Source organism: Schistocerca piceifrons, chromosome 3 (genome assembly GCF_021461385.2).
Source record: "Schistocerca piceifrons isolate TAMUIC-IGC-003096 chromosome 3, iqSchPice1.1, whole genome shotgun sequence".
NCBI lineage: Eukaryota > Metazoa > Arthropoda > Insecta > Orthoptera > Acrididae > Schistocerca > Schistocerca piceifrons.
In genome coordinates this window covers 661,305,513-661,327,316 of record NC_060140.1, presented here as the reverse complement: position 1 = coordinate 661,327,316, position 21,804 = coordinate 661,305,513, and the positions used below count along the sequence as shown (strand labels likewise).

General features: G+C 42.2%; 1 protein-coding gene and 1 non-coding gene across 2 annotated transcripts in view; one reads left to right on the top strand and one right to left on the bottom strand.

The window, feature by feature from the left end:
* The window catches only part of LOC124788950, a 462,645-nt gene that overhangs the window by 197,164 nt on the left and 243,677 nt on the right, over positions 1-21,804 (bottom strand). Inside the window, exon 3 of the mRNA XM_047256237.1 lies at positions 14,138-14,254. Within this exon, the coding sequence (XP_047112193.1) occupies positions 14,138-14,254 (117 nt within the window). The remainder of the gene's footprint in view (positions 1-14,137; positions 14,255-21,804) is intronic.
* Trnas-cga lies at positions 11,452-11,525 on the top strand. The gene has a single exon. It is a non-coding gene; the product is annotated as a tRNA-Ser (tRNA).

Sequence of the window (21,804 nt, the reverse complement as noted above, 5' to 3'; positions counted from 1 at the left end):
CTGATGCTAGCCTTAGCTTACAATGCATCACTGCAAATGAACTTATTTCGCAGTCTTGGTTCAAGCAAGGGTCTGATGCAATAAGTTCACTGACTATTGAATCGATTTCGGCGTAGTTGACCACTCGGCGACGTACGTAAAGAGTGATCGTAAGTAAACCCATGAATTAGGTCTAAAGTCCTAGGTTTTCCATTCGCAACATATACAGGGCTATTACAAATGATTGAAGCGATTTCATAAATTCACTGTAGCTCCATTCATTGACATATGGTCACGACACACTACAGATACGTAGAAAAACTCATAAAGTTTTGTTCGGCTGAAGCCGCACTTCAGGTTTCTGCCGCCAGAGCGCTCGAGAGCGCAGTGAGACAAAATGGCGACAGGAGCTGAGAAAGCGTATGTCGTGCTTGAAATGCACTCACATCAGTCAGTCATAACAGTGCAACGACACTTCAGGACGAAGTTCAACAAAGATCCACCAACTGCTAACTCCATTCGGCGATGGTATGCGCAGTTTAAAGCTTCTGGATGCCTCTGTAAGGGGAAATCAACGGGTCGGCCTGCAGTGAGCGAAGAAACGGTTGAACGCGTGTGGGCAAGTTTCACGCGTAGCCACGGAAGTCGACGAATAAAGCAAGCAGGGAGCTAAACGTACCACAGCCGACGGTTTGAAAAATCTTACGGAAAAGGCTAAAGCAAAAGCATTTCTTAAACAGGAGGTTGGAAAACCGATGGATCGGTCGTGGTGGAGATCATGATCAACAATTCGTGTCATGGGCTCCACGCTCTCCCGACTTAACCCCATGCGATTTCTTTCTGTGGGGTTATGTGAAAGATTCAGTGTTTAAACCTCCTCTACCAAGAAAAGTGCCAGAACTGCGAGCTCGCATCAACGATGCTTTCGAACTCATTGATGGGGACATGCTGCGCCGAGTGTGGGAGGAACTTGATTATCGGCTTGATGTCTGCTGAATCACTAAAGGGGCACATATCGAACATTTGTGAATGCCTAAAAAAACTTTTTGAGTTTTTGTATGTGTGTGCAAAGCATTGTGAAAATATCTCAAATAATAAAGTTATTGTAGAGCTGTGAAATCGCTTCAATCATTTGTAATAACCCTGTATATGGGACACAGTAATATATTGCCACTGTACAGACACTTTGTTTCTAGCTATGCTTCTCCTAGCTATGCTCCATACTTGGGCTGTCTACCATGGATAAATTTGCAACTAACAACTCCTTAACCAAACTTACACCATCAGCACCAAAATAATCCACACTAATTGGAAACACTGCCTAACTGTCAATATCTTGCGTATGTACAATACTTGTAACATATAAAACATCATGATGCATCCAATACACAGTTCTCTTCCACTATTTCTAATGCGCATATGAGCTGGTGGTAGTGCCTACTACACACATAGAGCAATTTCTAGGTGCACTGCAGTATTTTACTTTGTGAAATGAGCCATAGTATCTTTGTCTAGAATCATCCTCCATGACCATGCATACATATTTGAGAGCACTATAAAATACCTGTGTCATCTTTGTTAACAATCTCCTCATCCTAGTTTATAGCTAAAAAATAAAAAAAGCGTATGGCAGAAGAGAATTCCCTGAGCAGAAAAAACTGTGATCTCTCACACTAATCTAAAGACCCAAAATGGCAGCACTTCTAGTGATACCTTCTAAATGTGACTGTGCTTACAATCCAGTTGTAAACCTGTAGCCCAGTTACACTACATTGTGTGTACTGCATTACAGATACCATTAGGCCAGGGGTAGGTGGGGTAGGGAGCAGGAGTGGATCCACCAGTAATGACAAGCAGCTTGCACGTATTTTGTTTGTAAGCACATTGTTACTCTGCGAACGACTTTGCTGCAGTAGTGACTCCAGTTCCCATCAGATCACTGAAGCTAAGCACTGTTGGGCTTGGCTGGCGCTTGGATGGGTGACTATTCGTAACTGCCAAGTGCTGTTGGTAAGTGGGGTGCTTTCAGCCTTAGTGAGGCCAATTGAGGAGCTACCTGAGTGAGAAGTAGCGGCTCTGGTCATGAAAACTGACGATGGCTGGGAGAGTGGTGTGCTGACCACATCCCCCTCCATATCTCCATCCAGTAATACGTCTCAGCTGCCGATAAGGCGGTCAGTCCGTACCACTGGGCCTTTCGAGGCCTGTTCAGATGGAGTTTACAGTTTTGCTCTGCACACCAAAGCGTAAACTCAGAAGGAAATTTAGTGGCGTATATTTACTAAAGCGGGCCTCTGTGGCCGAGCGGTTCTAGGTGCTTCAGTCCGTAACAGCACGACTGCTACGGTCGCAGGTTGGAATCCTGCCTCGGGCATGAAAGTGTGTGACGGCCTTAGGTTAGTTAGGTTTAAGTAGTTCTAAGTTCTAGGGGACTGATGACCTCGGATGTTAAGTGCCATAGTACTCAGAGCCATTTATTTACTAAAGTAACAGCCCTGATGTCTTTGAAATCCGAGATGTCACTCTTAAGTGAACAGCACATCCAACACCGATAACTGTATAGAAAAACATAAGTAATAATCGTGGTAATGCAAACTAAGTTACCCCAAAATGAAGGGTCACCATGATGCATGGATGCCCTCGATATTGTTTTAAGTGCAACTAAGACGCACTTTTAGAGAAAATATAAGCAATTTAGACTTTGGCACAAACACACACACACACACACACACACACACACACACACACACAACATAGTGCAACAAGATCAACAAAATGTTGCAAGAAGTGATACAACCGCCTATATAACAATGTCTAGCCCATGTGGAAGAGCAGACGAAAGGTTGCGAAACACTTTTAGAATATGTATAATTTACTAATATCGTCTATCCTACCCATCTGTACCATTACCAGATAGGTTTCTTTCCAGAAGCACCCAGCCAATTTACAACCCCCGTCCTTATCAGACCAACACTTACGCCTCCTTTATAGTAAATGCCCCAGAACACATTACAATGAGGTGACAAAGGTCATAGGGTGCCTCCTAACATTGTGCTGGGCATCCTTTTACTCGGTGCAGTGCAGAAACTGGACGTGGCATAGACTCAATAAGTCGTTGAAAGTCCCCTGCAGTAATATTGAACCATGGTGCCTTTATTGCCATCCATAATTGCGATAGCGTTGCCAGTGCAGGATTTTGTGCACGAACTGAACTCTCGATTATGTCCCATTAATTTTCGATGAGATTCTTGTCAGGCGACCTGAGTGGGCAAATGATTCGTTCAAATTATCGAGAATGTTCTTCATTTCGATCGGGAACAATTGTGGCCTGGTGACATGGCGCGTTGTCATTCATAAAAGTTCCGTCGTTGTTTGGGAACATGAAGTCCATCAATGGCTGGAAATGGTGTCAAAGTAGCCGAAGGTAACCATTTCCAGTCAATGATCGATTCAGTTGGCTCAGAGGATCCAGTCCACTCCACGTAAACACAGCTCTCACCATTACGGAGCCATCACCAGCAGCAAACTGCCTTGTTGACAACATGGGCCCACGGCTTCGTGGGGTCTGTTTCACACTCAAACCCTAGCTTTCAGCTCTTACCAACTGAAATCGAGAATTATCTGACGGAACTACAATTTTACAGTCGTCTAGGGTCCAACTGATACTGTCACGAGCCCAGGAGAGGCGCTGCAGGAGGTGTTACGTTAAGCAAAGGCACTCGCATCACTTGTCTGCTGCCATAGTCCACGAACGCCAAATTTCGATGCACTGTCCTAACGGAAACGTTCGTTGTACGTCCTACACTGATTTATGCGGTCATTTCAAGCAGTGTTGCCTGTCTGTTAGCACTGACAACTGTACAAAAACGCCACTGCTCTCAGTTGTTAAATGAAGGCCGTTGGCCACTGCGTTGTCTGTGGTGAGAGGTAATGGCAGAAGTTTGGTATTCTCGGCACACTCTTGACACTGTGGATTTTGGAATATTGAATTTCCTAACAATTTCCGAAATGGAATGACCCATGTGCCTAGCTCCAACTACCATTCTGTGTTCAAAGTCTTTTAATTCCCGCCATGTGGCCATAACCGTGCTGGAAACCTTTTCACACGAGTCACCTGAGGATAAATGACAGCTTCGCCAAAGCACTGCTGTTTTTGTTTTATACCTTACGAACTGATACTAACGCCTTATTTATATCTGCATATCATTATCCAATGACTTTTGCCACCAACGACAATACGGGTTGTATGGGAATGAGTATGTGGTGTAGATGACGAAATAAAATACAATCTCTCTCATCAACTCACCGAAAATCAAAGTTCTAAACTGTTCACAAGTTCTGTAGCAGTTCGGAGCCCCCAAGTGCTACTGCACGAAAAGATTTACCTATACATTACGCAGCACAAGCGCTTCAATGGGTCCCCGCAAAAGTGGTTAGACTTACAAGTTTGTCTACGTTTCGACTACGTGGCGCCAACATTCATTCGTCACAGTGTAGTTATGTTCCACATAAGTATTTCATATAAATGCATGCAGGATTTGCAACGCAAAAATTACGTATGCACTCACGTATTTTTTATATGTTTCACAAATTCGAGTTCATTTCCAATACGAACACACAAAAATCGAAAGTCACAGTTCACAATAAATTAATTTCAGAACCTGATTGAGTTTCCAGAACGAGATTTTCACTCTGCAGCGGAGTGTGCGCTGATATGAAACTTCCTGACAGATTAAAACTGTGTGCCGGACTGAGACTCGAACTCGGAACCTTTGCCTTTCGCGGGCAAGTGCTCTACCAACTGAGCTACCCAAGCACGACTCACACCCCGTCCTCACAGCTTTACTTCCGCCAGTACCTCCCCTCCTACCTTCCAAACTTTACAGAAGCTCTCCTACGAATCTTGCAGAACTAGCACTCCTGAGAGAAAGGATATTGCGGAGACATGGCTTAGCCACAGCCTGGGGAATGTTTCCAGAATGAGATTTTCACTTTGTGCGTGAGTCGTGCTTGGGTAGCTCAGATGGTAGAGCACTTGCCCGCGAATGACAAAGGTCCCGAGTTCGTGACTCTGTCCGGCACACAGTTTTAATCTGCCAAGAAGTTTCTGATCGAGTTTCTTAAGATCTTAGAGGTGGTTGAATAAATCACGATTAATTGTGTGATTTATCTTTAGAAAAACGTTAAAGTTCCACAGTATCTCAAACTATAAATTCCACAATGGTTACACACTGAAACCTTCTAAGTGTGGCTAGTATCACACGCAGACGCGAAAATAACAAGTCCATCAGATGCCGAAAAATTTCTGTGTCCGAAAATGGGAGCTCTGAGTAATTCACACACGCGAACTACTGGCTATTTCACCGCTCATCAGATAAAACTTTTTCGAAACACAGACTAACACAGCCTGACCACCTCCAACGGCGTCCGAAAATACACTGCTTCCAAAATGCCGCCGTTCACCCACGAAACATTGTTTAGGCATCACTGAAGTTAGTTAAGTTACTGAACAAGAAAATTGCTGAAATTCTTAATTTCAACTTTTTATACACATATGATACATCAGATACACGGAAATTTTCCAAGAAATATTATGCTGTGATCAGTTTTCTTTGATCTGCCATAGTTTATTTATAAAACATTTCTATGATTTTCCTCCATTTTCGGATTTATAAGTATAAATATTAACAAACAATTTAAATTGTACATTAAATAACTTCCTATATATCTTACGTTTACAGCACAGCCGCTACGTTTAGTGTTTCTCTATTTATTTAGGAAGAACAGCTGTTTTTAATTGTCCAAAATCAACTTTTCGGTCTCCCATATAAATAAGTGAATAATTTCAGAAAATCTACTACCACAGTCCGATACAGTTCTACGAGATGTAACCGTAGACACCTTGTTTGTTGCAATCGTATAATGCGTTGCCTAGACATTAACTTTTTACAGTTCAGGAAATATTTATAGCATTTGACTTACAGTAACTTAAAAACTAATGCGGGTCTCCAAGGTGCATCTTCACATACGTAATCGTCCAATCTTTTCCGCTTCAAATGACCCTACCGGCTCTTCAATGACAAATATGGTTCAATATTTATTAATTTTGGGGTAAGCTTTAATTTTGCACTGGACGCGAAAAGCGGCCATGAGAAACGAGCAGCCATTGTGCTGCCCAACGGACGGGTTTTCCCTTAGCGGCCGTTGGAAGTACAGGGACAACCCTATATGTGGAGTATAGTGTGAAACTGGCCTTACACGTCCTCCTGTCTAGCTAATTTTAGCTGTCAACACGAATATGACCAAATCTTAGGCGCCGTCTGTTGTTAGGGTACGATATTTTCCAAATATTTTGTAGCTGAAGTTTAGAAATAAATAATTTCGTTGAGTGGAAGTGAAATTTGGTATTAATTTTGAATGTAAATGAACAAGTTTTATTAGTAGATTTATATGCATTTTTGCTATTCATCATAATCGTTCAGAGTATAACGTTTTAATTATTGTGTAAGAAGATTTATTAGGGGACGAGTTCTGTTTTATGTATTTTATTATTTGGATGAGGTATTCCGCATGGTCTCCATGCCATTCCAAGCGAGCTGAAGACGTACTTGGAGTCTTAACGTGTAAGGTAGTCAAAGGCGGCAAAAAGTCTTCTGCGTTAGCCAGCTAACAAGAATTACCAATGACCAGAAGTTTATATCAATAACGTATATACGTTTGCATTGGAAAAACATCTATTATTCGCTGTCTCCTGTAACAAGATACTTATCATCTGATATATATTGTATTTAAAGGCGCAATAAAGGCCTTGAAAGGTCGGAGTTGCAAAGTCCTGCTTTATAGTAGAAAATAAGTTATTCTACACATATGAAGAATATTTAACGACTCGGAGGTTTGCAGACAACTCCAAACTGAAGATCACAACGAGATAACTTAAAATATAAACGAAATGTCGCACTGTGCGTATGCGGTCCCGTGTTTGTAAGTGAATAAAGTGTCTCTTCCCTTTACAATAGGCTGTCGTGTTACACACCTCAGCGTATTTTATGTGTGTACACTGGCTGAATGAGTTTGTGTAATCGATTTACACATTAAATAATTAAAACTGTAGACAGTCAGATAATAATTTGTATTAGATCCCTATCTGTCAAACGCAACATAGCCACAGGCAATAACTGGTGTAGACGGAGCCTAACATATGTTTCTCCAGCTTTTGAATAATAATATGGCGCTTTTGGATAACACCTGTATCCCCTACTTGAAGCTGTTACAATATTCCAGTAGAAGACTCATTTTTAATGACAACCAGTTCCACTTTGTAGCAAGTGTTTTTTATTTAAAAATATAACGATGCATGACGGTAAATGTTAAACATAGAGCGACTGGACGGCGACAGGCACCGGCACTCGCAGGCTTCCGCTAATGCTACCGGGTGGCTCTGTCGATTCAGCGGCAGCGCCCCAGCCTTCCGGACATGACGTTGTCGCATGGATAGTATTCATGCTGTCTGCATCTTCTGCCACCTCTCCTCCACAGTCAGTCAGGTTATGTCGAAATCAGGCAATTGCATATGTGTTGAAACTAGTAAATTTCCAACTACTGTTACTGCTGTGGAGAGTATACGAAAAAATACTTAACATTGTGATAAATTACTTAAAATTAGGCAAATGCTGAGCAGTAGTATTAGTTGCCAATCTAAGTCATGTAGACAAAAGTTTGCTACCCATGGTGCGCACATAGCACTCTCCTCCTCTGTATAAGACCTTCTCTTGATTTTATCAGCAGTAGTGCCGATATGTGATTCATGTGTATCGCTTTTCCTTTTATGGAATCATTCCACAACATGTTGAATCCAAATATTTTACGATTCCTAATACGTAAGACTCACAGCTCACATATAGTTAGACAGAATACTACAGTATTCTTAATCCAAGTAAAGAGTATCTTACATGTCACACTCCACTAATCTACCGTCCGTAATATAACGACTCGAGGTAAGAGGACTTAATGAATGTCAGCAACCTATTTTCTTACTATATTCTTATGTTCAGAACCAGAAGTTTAGCGAAAAAATGGATTCCTACCAGTTTACGCCACAATAAAATCTTACAGCAGGGAAAATATTTTAAATAATGTTAGGTAATTTGCTAATAAAAATGTTGCAGCTTAAGTATAATACTTTTAATGCCAACAACCTCATCCTTGTTTATAGGTATAATATGGGTTGTGAATAACACAGCTGCTTACCTGGTAGTCTCCCTTTCGCACACAGAAATTATGGTTCGATATTAATTAAACACACTGCATCATCTTGTAAAAAATCCATGGTAAGTCTTGCATTAGGCCCATGAAGATGATACAATAGTGAAGGCACTTGATCAATCAGAACATGCATTTTAATGCTGCACAGCACTGCTTTATATGACGTAACAATAGGTTCTTTATACTCCATATAAATGGTTTCTGGCACTTTCCCACTAATTTTTTTCCGGTATGTCTTTTGCTGGCACAATGTTGCTCACGTGCAGGGGAATATGGTAGTTCTGTCTTGACATCATGTCTCCAGAATGACCCATCGTTCTGTTATTAAAATAAATAAATGTAGAATCATCTCTCCCCTATATCTATTATGGGCTTCGTTAAAAGTCCTACCACAAATTCGAATTTCTCTGTCCACATAGTGCTTCATTTTTCTAACTGTATGTGTGGTGCCACTTATTTCCTTTACATCCAGTGCTTATTTCACAATGTTCTGTTACTACGAGGGCTGTTCAATAAAGAATGATCATAATTTTTTATGGTCATAATTTCTCGCGCTAATGTGCAACAAACACGCCGTAGTAGTTTCATTGTTGGGACTCCTGGTTCCCGCCTGTGAGAGGCAGGCAAGGTCAGACATGTTCAGTATCGCCTACTGCTGCAATGGAGGTAACACGCGAGGAACAATATGCAGCTCTGAAATTCTGCTTTCGTCTCAACAAATCTTCAGCTGAGGCCTATACAATGTTACAGGGGGCCTATGGCGAGTCTGTTCTTCCCTACAGCACACAGCTCGAAGGCGGTTTAGAAAGTTTCAAGAGGGGAGACAGTCAATTTCAAAAGAAGGTGGACCCAGTGCTCCAGTTACTGCTCCTACGGAAGAAAACATCAACACTGTTGCTGTCATTGTGAGAGAGGATCGACGAATTACCTTAAGATCACTTTCTGAAATACTGAACATTTCACTGGGTGCCACCCACACGTTTGTGACAGAAAAATTACACATGACACGTGTTTGTACGCGATGGGTTCCAAGACTGTTGATTCCCGAACAAAAGGACATTCGCTTGCAGGTATGCATGCAGTTAAAGTTGATATTAGAGGAAAATCCGGAGTTTTTTTCAAATGTAATCACAGCTGATGAAACTTGGCTACATCATTTTGATCCTGAGAGGAAACAGCAAATCTCAGAGTGGAAATCTTCTTTATCGTCAACCCCCAAAAAAGCAAAAGTGATAGCTTCTGCTGGGAAAGTTATGGCATCTAATTTTGCACACACATCAGTAACTGGAAAATACTACTGGGATGTCCTGAAAATACTGCAAGTCCATATCAGGCGCAAAAGACCACGTTTCTGTGAAGCAGGCTGGATGCAGCTCCACGATAATGCGCGGCCACATATTGCCAATGTTGCTGAATATCTTGCAAAAACCAACGTGAAGTGCATCCCTCACCCTCCCTATAGTCAGGATTTAGCCCCACGTGACTTTTTTCTATTCCTTAACAAGAAGAAACGCCTTTGTGGGAGGCATTATCAATCACCAGAAGCAGTGGTGAAGGCTCTGGGGGCGATTTTGAAGGACCTTCAAAGAATGGTTTCCAGCGTGTATTTGAAATCTGGCAGAAACTCTGGGACAAGTGCATCGCATTCATGGAGGGCTACTTTGAGAAGGACCATCAAAATTATGAGGATGAGTAAAGGTAAGCCGTCAAAAAAAATTATGATAATTCTTTATTGAGCCTCGCTCGTATCTCTGTATAAATACAGAATATCCATTTATACACATTTTTCCATAGTTTTCCATATTTTTCCATATTTTCTACAATTTTCCCATAACATTCACATTTCTACATATCTTGTATCCACATTTTTTCATATTTTCCTTATTTCTCCATGTTTTTGAAATTTTTATTCTTGTTCTGTGTGTAGATGTACACGAATATTTATGCTGCTACTGCATGCCCTAAAAAGTTGCTTTAACATCCAATAGTGATTTCGATGCCTTCATCAAGCCACTGAGATTCAACAAAATGCCTGCTAGATCACTTGGTCTTCTTCTTCCTCCTAATGAGAACCCAGAAAGAAAACTTCCATTAACACACAATGCTAATTACCAAAACCAACCATTATATACGTTAAAACACACACACACACACACACACACACACACACACACACACATGCACACACACATACAGAGAGCTGACTTTAAGTATCTAGGTGGCATGAATATACACCTATCAGGAGTGCCATGCTTTTAGATTAATTAGGACCACCAAGTACATGTAGCAAGAGCAAGCCATCAATGCTTATTCCCCCCTGGGCAGCAGATCAACTATTGAAGTGCATACTGATAGGCATAGCCCACTGCTGGTATAGTTACAAATATACAGAAAACATTAGGTCGTAAAGTTTATGACGTGTTTGTGGGAAGATTGTTTGATGCAGAGAAACATAACCAACTCTCTGATGCATATACATATTAAGGTACCACATATAAGAATATCTGCACCTATACCTGTTCACCGCTTACATTAGCACTTTGTTACGCTAGAGGTACTGGCTATTGTTCATGATTTTTTTAAATGTACCTGCTAATGTACACTGATGAAACGAAGATCGAATTAGATTGGCTACATAAACTCCTGTTTAAAATCGTTTATTGGTTCATGATGTTAAGAGCATAATGTTTTATTAATTCTGGCTATTTTTGTAGGTAACATGATTGTAGTAACCAACAATTGTAGTTTACCACTGTATACATAAACGGGGACTGGGTATTTGTGTTGTCCTCATCATTTCATCATCATCATTCGTGACAATGGTTCGACTGGACTGTGTAAAAGTTGGTACTTTGTACAGGGGCAGGAGGACCGCAAAGTTGATTGCCCCGCAAGCCAAACATCACTGTATACACAAACAAAATGCATATTTAATGATTTCATCACAGTGGTCAGGCCGTCACCATGAGAACTTATGTGGATTGGGAGAGCTGCCACTATACGAAGTTTCATATCAGCGCACACTCCGCTGCAGAGTGAAAATTTCATTCTGAAAACATCCCCCAGGCTGTGGCTAAGCCATGTCTCCGCAATATCCTTTCTTTCAGGAGTGCTAGTCCTGCAAGGTTCGCAGGAGAGCTTCTGTAAAGTTTGGAAGGTAGGAGACGAGGTACTGGCGGAAGTAAAGCTGTGAGGACGGGGCGTGAGTCGTGTTGGGTAGCTCAGTTGGTAGAGCACTTGCCCGCGAAAGGCAAAGGTCCCGAGTTCGAGTCTCGGTCTGGCACACAGTTTTTAATCTGCCAGGAAGTTTCATATCAGCGCACACTCCGCTGCAGGGGGAAATTTTATTCTGGAAACATCCCCCAGGCTGTGGCTAAGCCATGTCTCCGCAATATCCTTTCTTTCAGGAGTGCTAGTCCTGCAAGGTTCGCAGAAGACCTTCTGTAAAGTTTGGAAGGTAGGAGACGAGGTACTGGCGGAAGTAAAACTGCGAGGACGGGGCGTGAGTCGTGTTGGGCAGCTCAGTTGGTAGAGCACTTGCCCGCGAAAGGCAAAGGTCCCGAGTTCGATTCTCGGTCCGGTACACAGTTTTAATCTGCCCGGAAGTTTCTGCCAGGAAGTTTCATATACCCAGAATGATGTGGAATGATATTTTGAAAAAAAAAAAAAAAAAAAAAACGGTACTTCTGCCGGATGTCTGCGCCGTTCTCGCACGATATTTCGACGGCGTAACTCGCTGTCTTCTTCAAGTGCTGCCCGAGAATGGTCCTTGGGCTGCTGCTGCTCTCATCTTTTACTTTCCCCTCTTTGGGGAAGTGTGAAGGGGAGTTTGTAGCCTTTCGGCTTTTACTCCCCTGTCAACGTGTGTGTGTGTGTGATTTTTCTATAGTTTTTTGGTGTCTGTGATATGTGATAATTGTTATGTCTGTGTCTGGTACTTTCCTAAGGTAGGCGAGATGATTGGTGTTATATGGGAAGGAACAGGATTAGGGATTGGGTATTGGGATTTTCTCTTCGACTTAATCGTCGAAGATCGTCATAGGGTGCTTGTGCTTGTCGTGGGACATTTCATACCGACCCAGGGAGTGGATGAGGGCGTTTCCTGATCTGGAAGAACCTTCATAGAAAGTCCTTGCCAGATCCTGGAAACGCTCTCTCAGGAATGGGATTTCAGCTGCGGCGTGCAGGTCATCTATGGGGAATCCAAGAGGTAAATGCAATGCCCTCCTGAGGGCGCGGTTCTGCAGCCTCTGGAGTTTGTCCAGGTGCTGCTTCGCCGCGTATCCCCAGACAGGGCACGCATATTCCATGACTGGCCGGATCAGGGCCAGGTACACGTTTACTTCTACTGGGCAGGGAAGGGAGCTGGTTGAGTTCAGGATTGGATATAGGATGGACATCCCTAGCGCAGACCTTCCTGTGGGCCTCGTTCACGTGGGGTTTCCACGTGAGACGAGAGTCCAAGGTTACGCCAAGCTACTTGGCGGTTCTGCGCCAGGGAGTTGGGTTCCATTTAGGTGAAGATGGAGGAGGGGACGTTGAGAAGGTTCGCGCCTTCCCAGCCTACAGGTAATCAGCATTGCCTGTGTCTTTTGAGAGTTGATGGTGATGCTCCAGCGACGGGCCCAAGTTTCAGTGTCGTTTAAAACCCTTTGTAGTCTACGGATGACCAGGTCCTTGTTCGCATTTCTCGTGTAGAACGCTGTGTCGTCTGCGTACTGCGCAGTGTGCACCAGGGGGGCCGTTGGAGTGTCCGCGGTGTACAGACTGTACAAAACGGGCCCCAGGACCGATCCTTGTGGCACCCCAGCACGAATACGCCTTTTGGTGGAGGTGGCAGTTTCTACTTTGACAGAGAAACTCCTATTCGTGAGATAGCTTTTGATCAGCTTAACTATGCTCCCGGGGAATCCTTGTGTGTACAACTTGTATAGTAGCCCTCTATGCCATACTGAGTCAAAGGCTTTGGCTACATCTAGTAGCACTATCCCACAGTAGCCTCTGTGGTTGAAGCCCTCTGTGGCTGCTTCAACCACTCTCATGACCTGTTGTGGGGCAGAGTGGTTCTGCCGGAACCCAAATTGGAAATCCGGCAGGAGTTGCTCTCTTGTAATACGTTCCTGTAGGGGTTTTAGCAGGAGGCGCTCATAGATCTTGCTGAGAGTTGGCAAGAGGCTAATCGGCCTGCAGTGCTGCGGGAATAGAGGGTCTTTCCCTGGTTTGTGTATCGCGACCACTTCCGCATGTTTACAGCAAGGTGGGAACTCGCGGGATCGAGTAATCTCGTTGAAGATGTTCGCGAGGTGTGTGATTGCTGTGGGTGGGAGATTTTTGACTAACTGATTAGTGACACTGTCCTGTCCTGGCGCCTTTTTTGTAGGGAGGGACCTAATTACTCTTGCCACGTCCTCGGGGGCAAAATGTATGGGTTCGTCTTCTGGGTCCTCATCGGCATTGAGGAAGACAGCCAGTTGACAACTGACTACCTCTTCATGCTCTTCATCCTGGGGTTCTGCCGCTTGGAACTGCTTCTCGAAGGAGTCGGCGAGGGCGTTGGCCTTCCCAGCATGGCTGTAGACCAGTCGCCGCTCGCCGTGCAGTGGCGGCATCCTAGCGCGAATCTAAACGCTAAACTTTCATTAACTATTCACATTGTTAAATGGCACGCGGGAGCAGAACGACTTAAAAAAATCGCAAATCTATTAAAAAAGCAGTTCTGCCAACTTTATTTCGAACTTCCAATGTTATCTACATCTATAGTCCCGAACGCACAGTAGTTGTTGTTGACGGCATGTAACGTTGGTAGACGAACATCACAATTTTGCCACTGTCATTCAACCTTAATCAACAAGTAATTATTATTGCGGAGACTGGTGTTTGTGGGCCCGGCGCTTACCCTTGTCCTTGTCGGCGTCCTTGGCGCGGCCAGTGTCGAAGAAGCCGGTAGTGAGCGCCTTCCGCTTGAGCAGGTAGGCACGCCTCTTGGGCTTGTGCGACGGCGCCGCCACCGTATCTGGAACAGATCACCCTGTGTCCCGTTACTGAGATACCACTCTGCACGCCGCTCATCACACTACTCTACACTCAGTAAGGGTGAGGCAATATTCAAATCGCTATTGTTTAACTTATTAATCTGGTAGATAATTCAAACAGTTACTTCAGAAGAAAGATCAGTTTTTTAATTTTCACTTGCCATTTGACGCAAAGTACTAATGACATAATTGCGTACCACACATCACAATGCAGAGGTAATACAAGATTTTAAACAGCTGCCGAAAAATTTGAGTTAGTGACACTTATACTTTCCAACACAATGGTATTTTGTGAGATGCATTGTCAATCATTCGTTGCGTTCTACAGATCCTGTCATGAGCGACACCGTTTAGGAATGTGGACAGAATCTAATGACGTACGCAATAAAATACAATGGAAATTCAACACAAAAGAGCAACCCCCCCCCCCCCCCTTAGAAACTCAAGCTGTGCACTTCTACGACAGTAACGTGTTAACGTAATACTGTATACTGTTTTGCTTAAGCAGACTGAAAGTTATATGACAAAAGCAGCTGGAAGCTATACTTTCAGGAAGGCTATTGCTGCCTTAGTTATACAGTGTGTCCCACGAGGAATGGTGAGCAGCCGGCCGCGGTGGTCTAGCGGTTCTAGGCGCGCAGTCCGGAACCGCGCGACTGCTACGGTCGCAGGTTCGAATCCTGCCTCGGGCATGGATGTGTGTGATGTCCTTAGGTTAGTTAGGTTTAAGTAGTTCTAAGTTCTAGGGGACTGATGACCACAGATATTAAGTCCCATAGTGCTCAGAGCCATTTGAACCATTTGAATGGTGAGTATCCAGGGATATGAAGGGAACAATCATTAGAAGTAAAATGCCTAGTAAGTTGTAAATATGGACTCTAAAATGCAACCCTTAAGAGCTATGTGCACTTCTCCCTCTTCAATAATGTGAAAAAAAAATTTTCTACTGCAAACTCTTTGCCTTACATATCTAGAGAAGTAGTAGTAAGGATCAAAACAAGAAAAATTGGACGCTAATGACCGTAGCAGTTTTGCGCCCTAAAACCATATATATATATATATATATATATACACGGGCTCTAAAAGCGCTTACCTTAAGAACTATGAGCACTTGTTCGTCTTTGCAACCGTGAAATACTTCTCTTTTACTGAACATCTTCAGAATTGTGAATCACGTCTCTTCCATTGAAGAAGTGCTCATAGCCCTTAAGATAGCCTTTTAGAGCCCATTCTTACAAGATCTTTTTACTTCAAATGATTGTTCCTGTCATATATCTGAATAGGGAGTGTCATTTTAGAGATAAAAAATAAAAAATCGTGATATTTGTGACTGAGGGGATCCAAAAACGTGCGTTTTGATGTGTAATATCCTAATTTAAAAGGATTTTCTTTATTGAAGAACATTTATCTCAGCAAATTTGCGCTTTGCTATAATGTTTATGTAAATTTCCAACAAAAGGACATAAATTAATGTCAACTAAAGCAAAATTTTCTCAAAAAATGGTTTAATGAAGTCAAATAATTTTCTTTATATTCCGTCTCTCTTATCAATCACTGAAACACATAGCAAAAAACGTAAAAAGCTTCAATCAACAATATTCATCAGATCTTGCTTCGATTCGTTCCTAGAAATCATTCTTCTGCGTGCTTTGTAGCCTCTAACGTACCCCTCTGGTTCCTCAGGAGTACACACTTTGCCAGAAGCCTCTGTTCCTTGTTCTACACATCTCTATGTGTACTGTCCATGACATGGCTACTTTTTAACTTGCACTGGCTATCGGACAAACTTCCTTATTTCTGATGTTTTGAGTTTACAAGTTAGTGAAGGTTCATATACTGTTTCTAACCTGTCTATCAGTTACAAAAGTGAAGTCGTATATGGATTTACTACAGGTGTCTCTAGGGCGAACAGATAAGCCTCCTCGTATATCATCATCTTCATTTTTCAATTCAGTTATCTTCTGGATCTCTGTTTTCCTTTCTTCATGGTCTTCCGTGCATAAAAGTATCTGAAGCACATTTCGCTAAATGTGAACAATGATGAATGTTTGATTATTGGCAAAACAGTATCTGCCTCTGCCTTCTTCTGGGATTTTAGGAGCTTCAGTTGATAAAGAATGTCGAGGGGTCCTTCCATCCAAAAGAATTTAGAATTCATTGTAAACCAGCAGGGATATAAACGGCAACAATGTATTCCGAAAGCAGTTGAAACGTCATATAGTTGTTGCTTTTAAGGCCATATTTTCAAATCGTATTTGCGTTTGTTAATCATCGAGAGTGGCTTACATGACCAGTTTCTAATACTGCCGTATCAGTTGGAAGTGGGCCTGTCTTTATAGCATGAATTATTCTGTAACCATAAGCCTGATATGTAGAGAGATCTTTGACAACAGTTTCACTCGTTGAAACCAGAGGCTCTGTAAGGAAAATTCTGAGAAATGAGGGATTAATTTCAAATTCTGTTACACTGCCAAGGATGTTGCCAAACTTAGCACTCCAATTGCTGTTAGACAAAGTTTTCCCATCCAAATGTTTGATCAAGTGGCTCAAAGATACTCATTAGTACGAAGAGCATAAACCAACCAGATGAGTTTACGATTCAGCATTGTTCCAACTCAATGCATGACTCCTCCCTCCCAACCCGTGTTAAAAGTCGTTCAGTCATCACCATTAGTCTGCATACTTTTACCAGTGCTGCTTTTCTTCAAAAAATCCACAAGATGGTTAACAATAACTGCAGCGGATATCCTTTTTTAAAGTCTTTCTCTGGAGTAAAATGAAAAAGATACCGTCCACCGGCCTGACTGCAGACAGTATAATGCTCTTCTTTCACAGTACTTGGAAACTGATTACTTTAGTTACCTGCTTGTAAAAGATCTTTAGTGGAATCTTGACGTCCATCAAAGAAGATGCATTCAATCTTTCCTATCCTACATCGATCATGAAATGCTTCAAGTGATTCATGATTTTCACTGGAGCCCTATTTACTTTATAGTAATCAACTGTGAGTCTCCTGTCTCCTTCAGTAATTAATCCAGCATCCACTATGTAGCTGTTGTAACGGCGGTCGTAGCACGTAGGTTGACGCCATACCTAATTTTTGCAATGCAACAGTGCACAAGTGTAAAGTATTACACTAACTTGTACTTCAAGTTGAGGGTACATCAGAGTCATCACATGATATCTGCGAAGGTCTTCAGAATCTTCATTTTTAACATCAGTTGCCTCTGAAACTTTTTTCGGCGAAAAGGATTTCATTTCATTGTAATGTTAACTCTTCCTTCATTTTCTGCTTATATCCAGAAATTCTTCTTAATTCATTTTCTTGCCTCTTCCGCTTTCTAATTCGTCTTCTGTACTTAGATATATCTGGTAACCAAATCTGATGCAGTCCAACAGATCTAACTTCCTCTCTTTGACCTTTAATAAACACCAGTTCTTTGACAGGGATCTTCACGACCTTACAACAAGAGCAAGAGATGTTTACAGTTAGCATCAACTGACATGGACCCGCAAATTCTGAACATAGCTTAACCTCACACCTGCAGTTGAGGACGTCAAGCAACTTCTCTAACGTTGCTATGGGAGCGAGCCTCTTTCAACTCCATTTTTCCTGTGGTAAGTGATATGTTTTGGTCTTTTCCAAGTTTTCTTCTAAGTTCTTCAGGACTGTGAATCTAGAATTTAAAATTGGCACCACAAAACAACTATTTGTTAGCTGCCACTTTTCAAGCACTTTTGGATAAATTTACTTTGCAAGAGTGGGGGTAATTCCTGACATTCTCACCACTCTGCTCTCTTCGTGGAAGCCTATACTTTAGAACAGCACGCAGAGTTGGGATTTCAAAAGGCAGCATTTCTCGACCATTTCCACTGAAGTTATTCATGCGAGTGACAGTTTCCAGCCTTGTCTTACTTCTATTAGTCACGGTTCTGAATTTTCTGATTTTGAAAGTGGAAGAAACTATTTGTGTTTGGAAAAAGAAAAACAGGAAATATCATTATTTGTGTAATATTAGGAAAAAGACGTTCTGCTGCAAATGAGGATTGCTAGTTTAAAAGCTTTTACTAAAGGCCTAAAATGATTACAGATTTTATAATATATTATTATCCTTAGAGCCGAAGCAGAGACAGGAACAATTATAAGAAGGCATTTCCTGAAAGAAGATAGTTGGAGCCGAATTTACTGAAACGTCAAAATGCTACGAAATTGAAGTAGCTATTTGTCAAGCAAAGCAATGCAACAGCCGTTTCTTGTAAATATAATTGGGAATTCTTAACCAAAACACAACTTTATGACCACCTCTTTTTTGTAAAACGAAGTCAAAATATTTTACACTCCCTAATATCTCAATACTGACCATTCCTCCTTGGACACCACGGATGTAATACCTGCTGTTTTAATAATAAGTGACATATTGTCTCGAGAGATGCCGCAGCTGTATAATTTTTTAATAAATCCTTATGGTAACAGTCTCAGTTGCAAATAGTCACACATGGTAACTAGTTTAGATCACATTTAACGGTCAACCTCACATCTAAAAATTAATCAAAATATTAATAAACAACAATTTATCCAGATAACATAGCTTGACAATATTTGAAATTTAAAATTGTATCTGATTAGTACTGAGTTGCGAAAAGTCAAAATTCTTTAAAAACAACATAGTCACAAGCTCTGAAACATAAGGAACAGGACTATAGTACACTTACGATTACATTCTACTAAACACATTATTCTTAATACTGCCCGAGGCATCGTGGATTATGGGCAGGGGACGGAAGGAGGTGGAAGGAGGAGATCTGTCTCAGCTCCTTACGAATACTAAGCCAGCAGTAGGAACAAACAGTAGATGTTAATATGACCACAGGGATCCTCATCTAAGATACTAGTTTTCTGCAAGCTTTTAGACCTGGAACACTGGTACATGTTATGCACTTAACAGTAATCCTCGTATCCAGATAATGGGAAAATTTGTAGAACACGTCGCTTATGGGAAGCATTTTTAGTTTTTCTTGTCTTTATGAGGCGTCTCGGTTTCTTGCTTTATGTTTTGCACTGAACACAAAGCCGTATTCTGAACCATGTACAAGGGGGAAAAGTGATTGCTCAAATACAAGTTCATTTCTGTTATACACAATAAATACCATTAGGGAGATAATGCACTTAACAATAATGTCTGTGGCATGTAGCTAAATAATTTACGAATTACTCCTCGCTTTTGCTGAGTAAATGCTTTAATTAAATATATTCCTCCAGAAGGCAGTGGAGGTCTGTGAAGTTTGATTCTGTTGTTGAGGTGCTAAGAAAATTTAGCCGTTGATTAAAAATGTAGATATTTCATCATTAACAAATATACACAGAAAAACACAATGAGCACTATGGGATTTAACTGCTAAGGTCATCAGTCCCCTAGAACTTAGAACTACTTAAACCTAACTAACCTAAGGCCATCACACACATCCATGCCCGAGGCAGGATTCGAACCTGCGACCGTAGCGGCCGCGCGGTTCCAGACTGTAGCGCTTTTAACCGCTTGGCCACCACGGCCGGCTCAACTGATTACAAGACGGTTACATATAAATATGGAAAGTGGGGGCATATTGTATCCACCATCTGCAGTTGGCAACCCTGACCAAAGCGCGTTGAACACTGCACAAGCATACATCGCTGAATAGCAGGGAACTAGGCAAGTAATATGTCATGGAGCGGCGTTCTGTGCAGACAAATTACGCTTGTGGAAACCTTTTTCCGAACTGGTTCTGTCACGCACGCTCAGTGGGGATGGCAACTGCCTGGTAATGATCACGATTTGGCACCGTTTCCTTACGGGGTTGAGACACTGAAGGGCTACTGGTAGTGTTTTATACCAACGGATACCAAGCCAGGGAAAAACTATTTGAACATGCGAGAACCTGGAACGAGTGGCGTATCATTCGAACACAGCCTCGGACGTTCAGCTCTGCAACATTACGACTGTCGCTACGTTTGTTGGGCCTCTTACTGGTTGATTTGAAGTTTCATCTTCATAAAATGCAAGCGGTACACGAGTCGAGGGACAAAATAGACCTGCCAACTTCACTGACATTCTTGGAATGATTGACTGAGAAGAAAACATTTCCGTGACTGGATTTGTTAATAAGCAATATTTTCGGTGTTTGTCTACGGAAAATCTAAGAAATTTACATAAAATGCATCATACGAGTCCAGAAGTTGTTATATGCTGTGCAGTTGTTATGCTTGGGGTTACTGGTCCCTATTTTTTCGAGGATCACCTCGAAGAAGTAGCAGCTGTGATTGCAGACTGCTGCTCCAAGATGTAGCAGAATGTCACCCGGAATTGCAGGCAAGAGGTTGCTGAGTAACATTCGGTTTCAGCAGGAGGATGCAATGGCTCACACAGCACGCTATACCGAGAAAGGTTTCTAAATTGTTTGATGCACGGATCCTGAGGTGTATGTCACAGCCCGTGACATTACAGGTCTAACGAGTCGCAGCGACCATCTCCAGTGAAAGGAGGGGGGGGGGGGGGAGTTATTATTTGAGACCACTTTAACACTTTGTAGCTGCGCATTTAAACAGATTCATACTCTCGACAACGTAGCACAAAGTTAAGAACTTTGCTGGGCATCTGCCCACTGCCATACTGATCTCCGTATGGTCGCGGACGTAGTAGAGCGTTCGCGATGTATGTCGGGCGTGGTGACTCGCGGTCAGCGAGAAAAACGGGTCGTGACGCGTACGTCACAGGACGTAAAGCTGCAGGTCTTAAGAGTGCCAGCAGCCGTCTCTGGCGGGGAGCGAGTAACTATTGCAGACGAGTTTAATAATTCTTTACTGTGTGTTTAAATGTATGCACGTTTTCGACAGCACACGACAAAATTAAGACCTTCAGTGGGTACCTTTTCAATTAAATATTGATTTCCCGTGGGCGTTGCACGGAGACGAGCTTTCGCGAAGTATGACGGACAAGCCAAGTAGTATGACGTCACAAAACCGTTGCAAGGCACGTATACTCGTCGGTCTCGAGGCGACTAGTGTGATGTCACAAGTTCGTTGCGGGGCCCATATATCCCGTTCCTCAGATTTAACAGCTCCGGGTTGTTTCCCCCAGAGGGTCTTTGCCAATCGTTCGCTGACGACTGACGAAATAATCGTCATTCTGCAGGATCTGTCAATGCTTGTTATGGAAGCTTTCCAGTGACTCCTTCAGCGGAGCATCCAGACAAACGGGAAGTTTTTGGAGGAACTTATTTTCAGGGTATAGGTCGGTCTGCCGATATGTGTTACATACTATAGTAATTTCCAAGTTACGTACATCAATTTCATAACTGTATTAAATTGCTTCTTATATTTACCATGTGTCGGTCATCATCTCAAGTTGGTAGAGACAAAATGAATCAATCTAGACAAATTAACTGAGTGCGTTCACCAGATATACAGATTAGTCGTATTATTTTAGTTGACCCATTTACACTTTAAGTGTAGCTGGTCGTTCCCTTTAAATTTTTTACCTGTTAATCTAGAGAA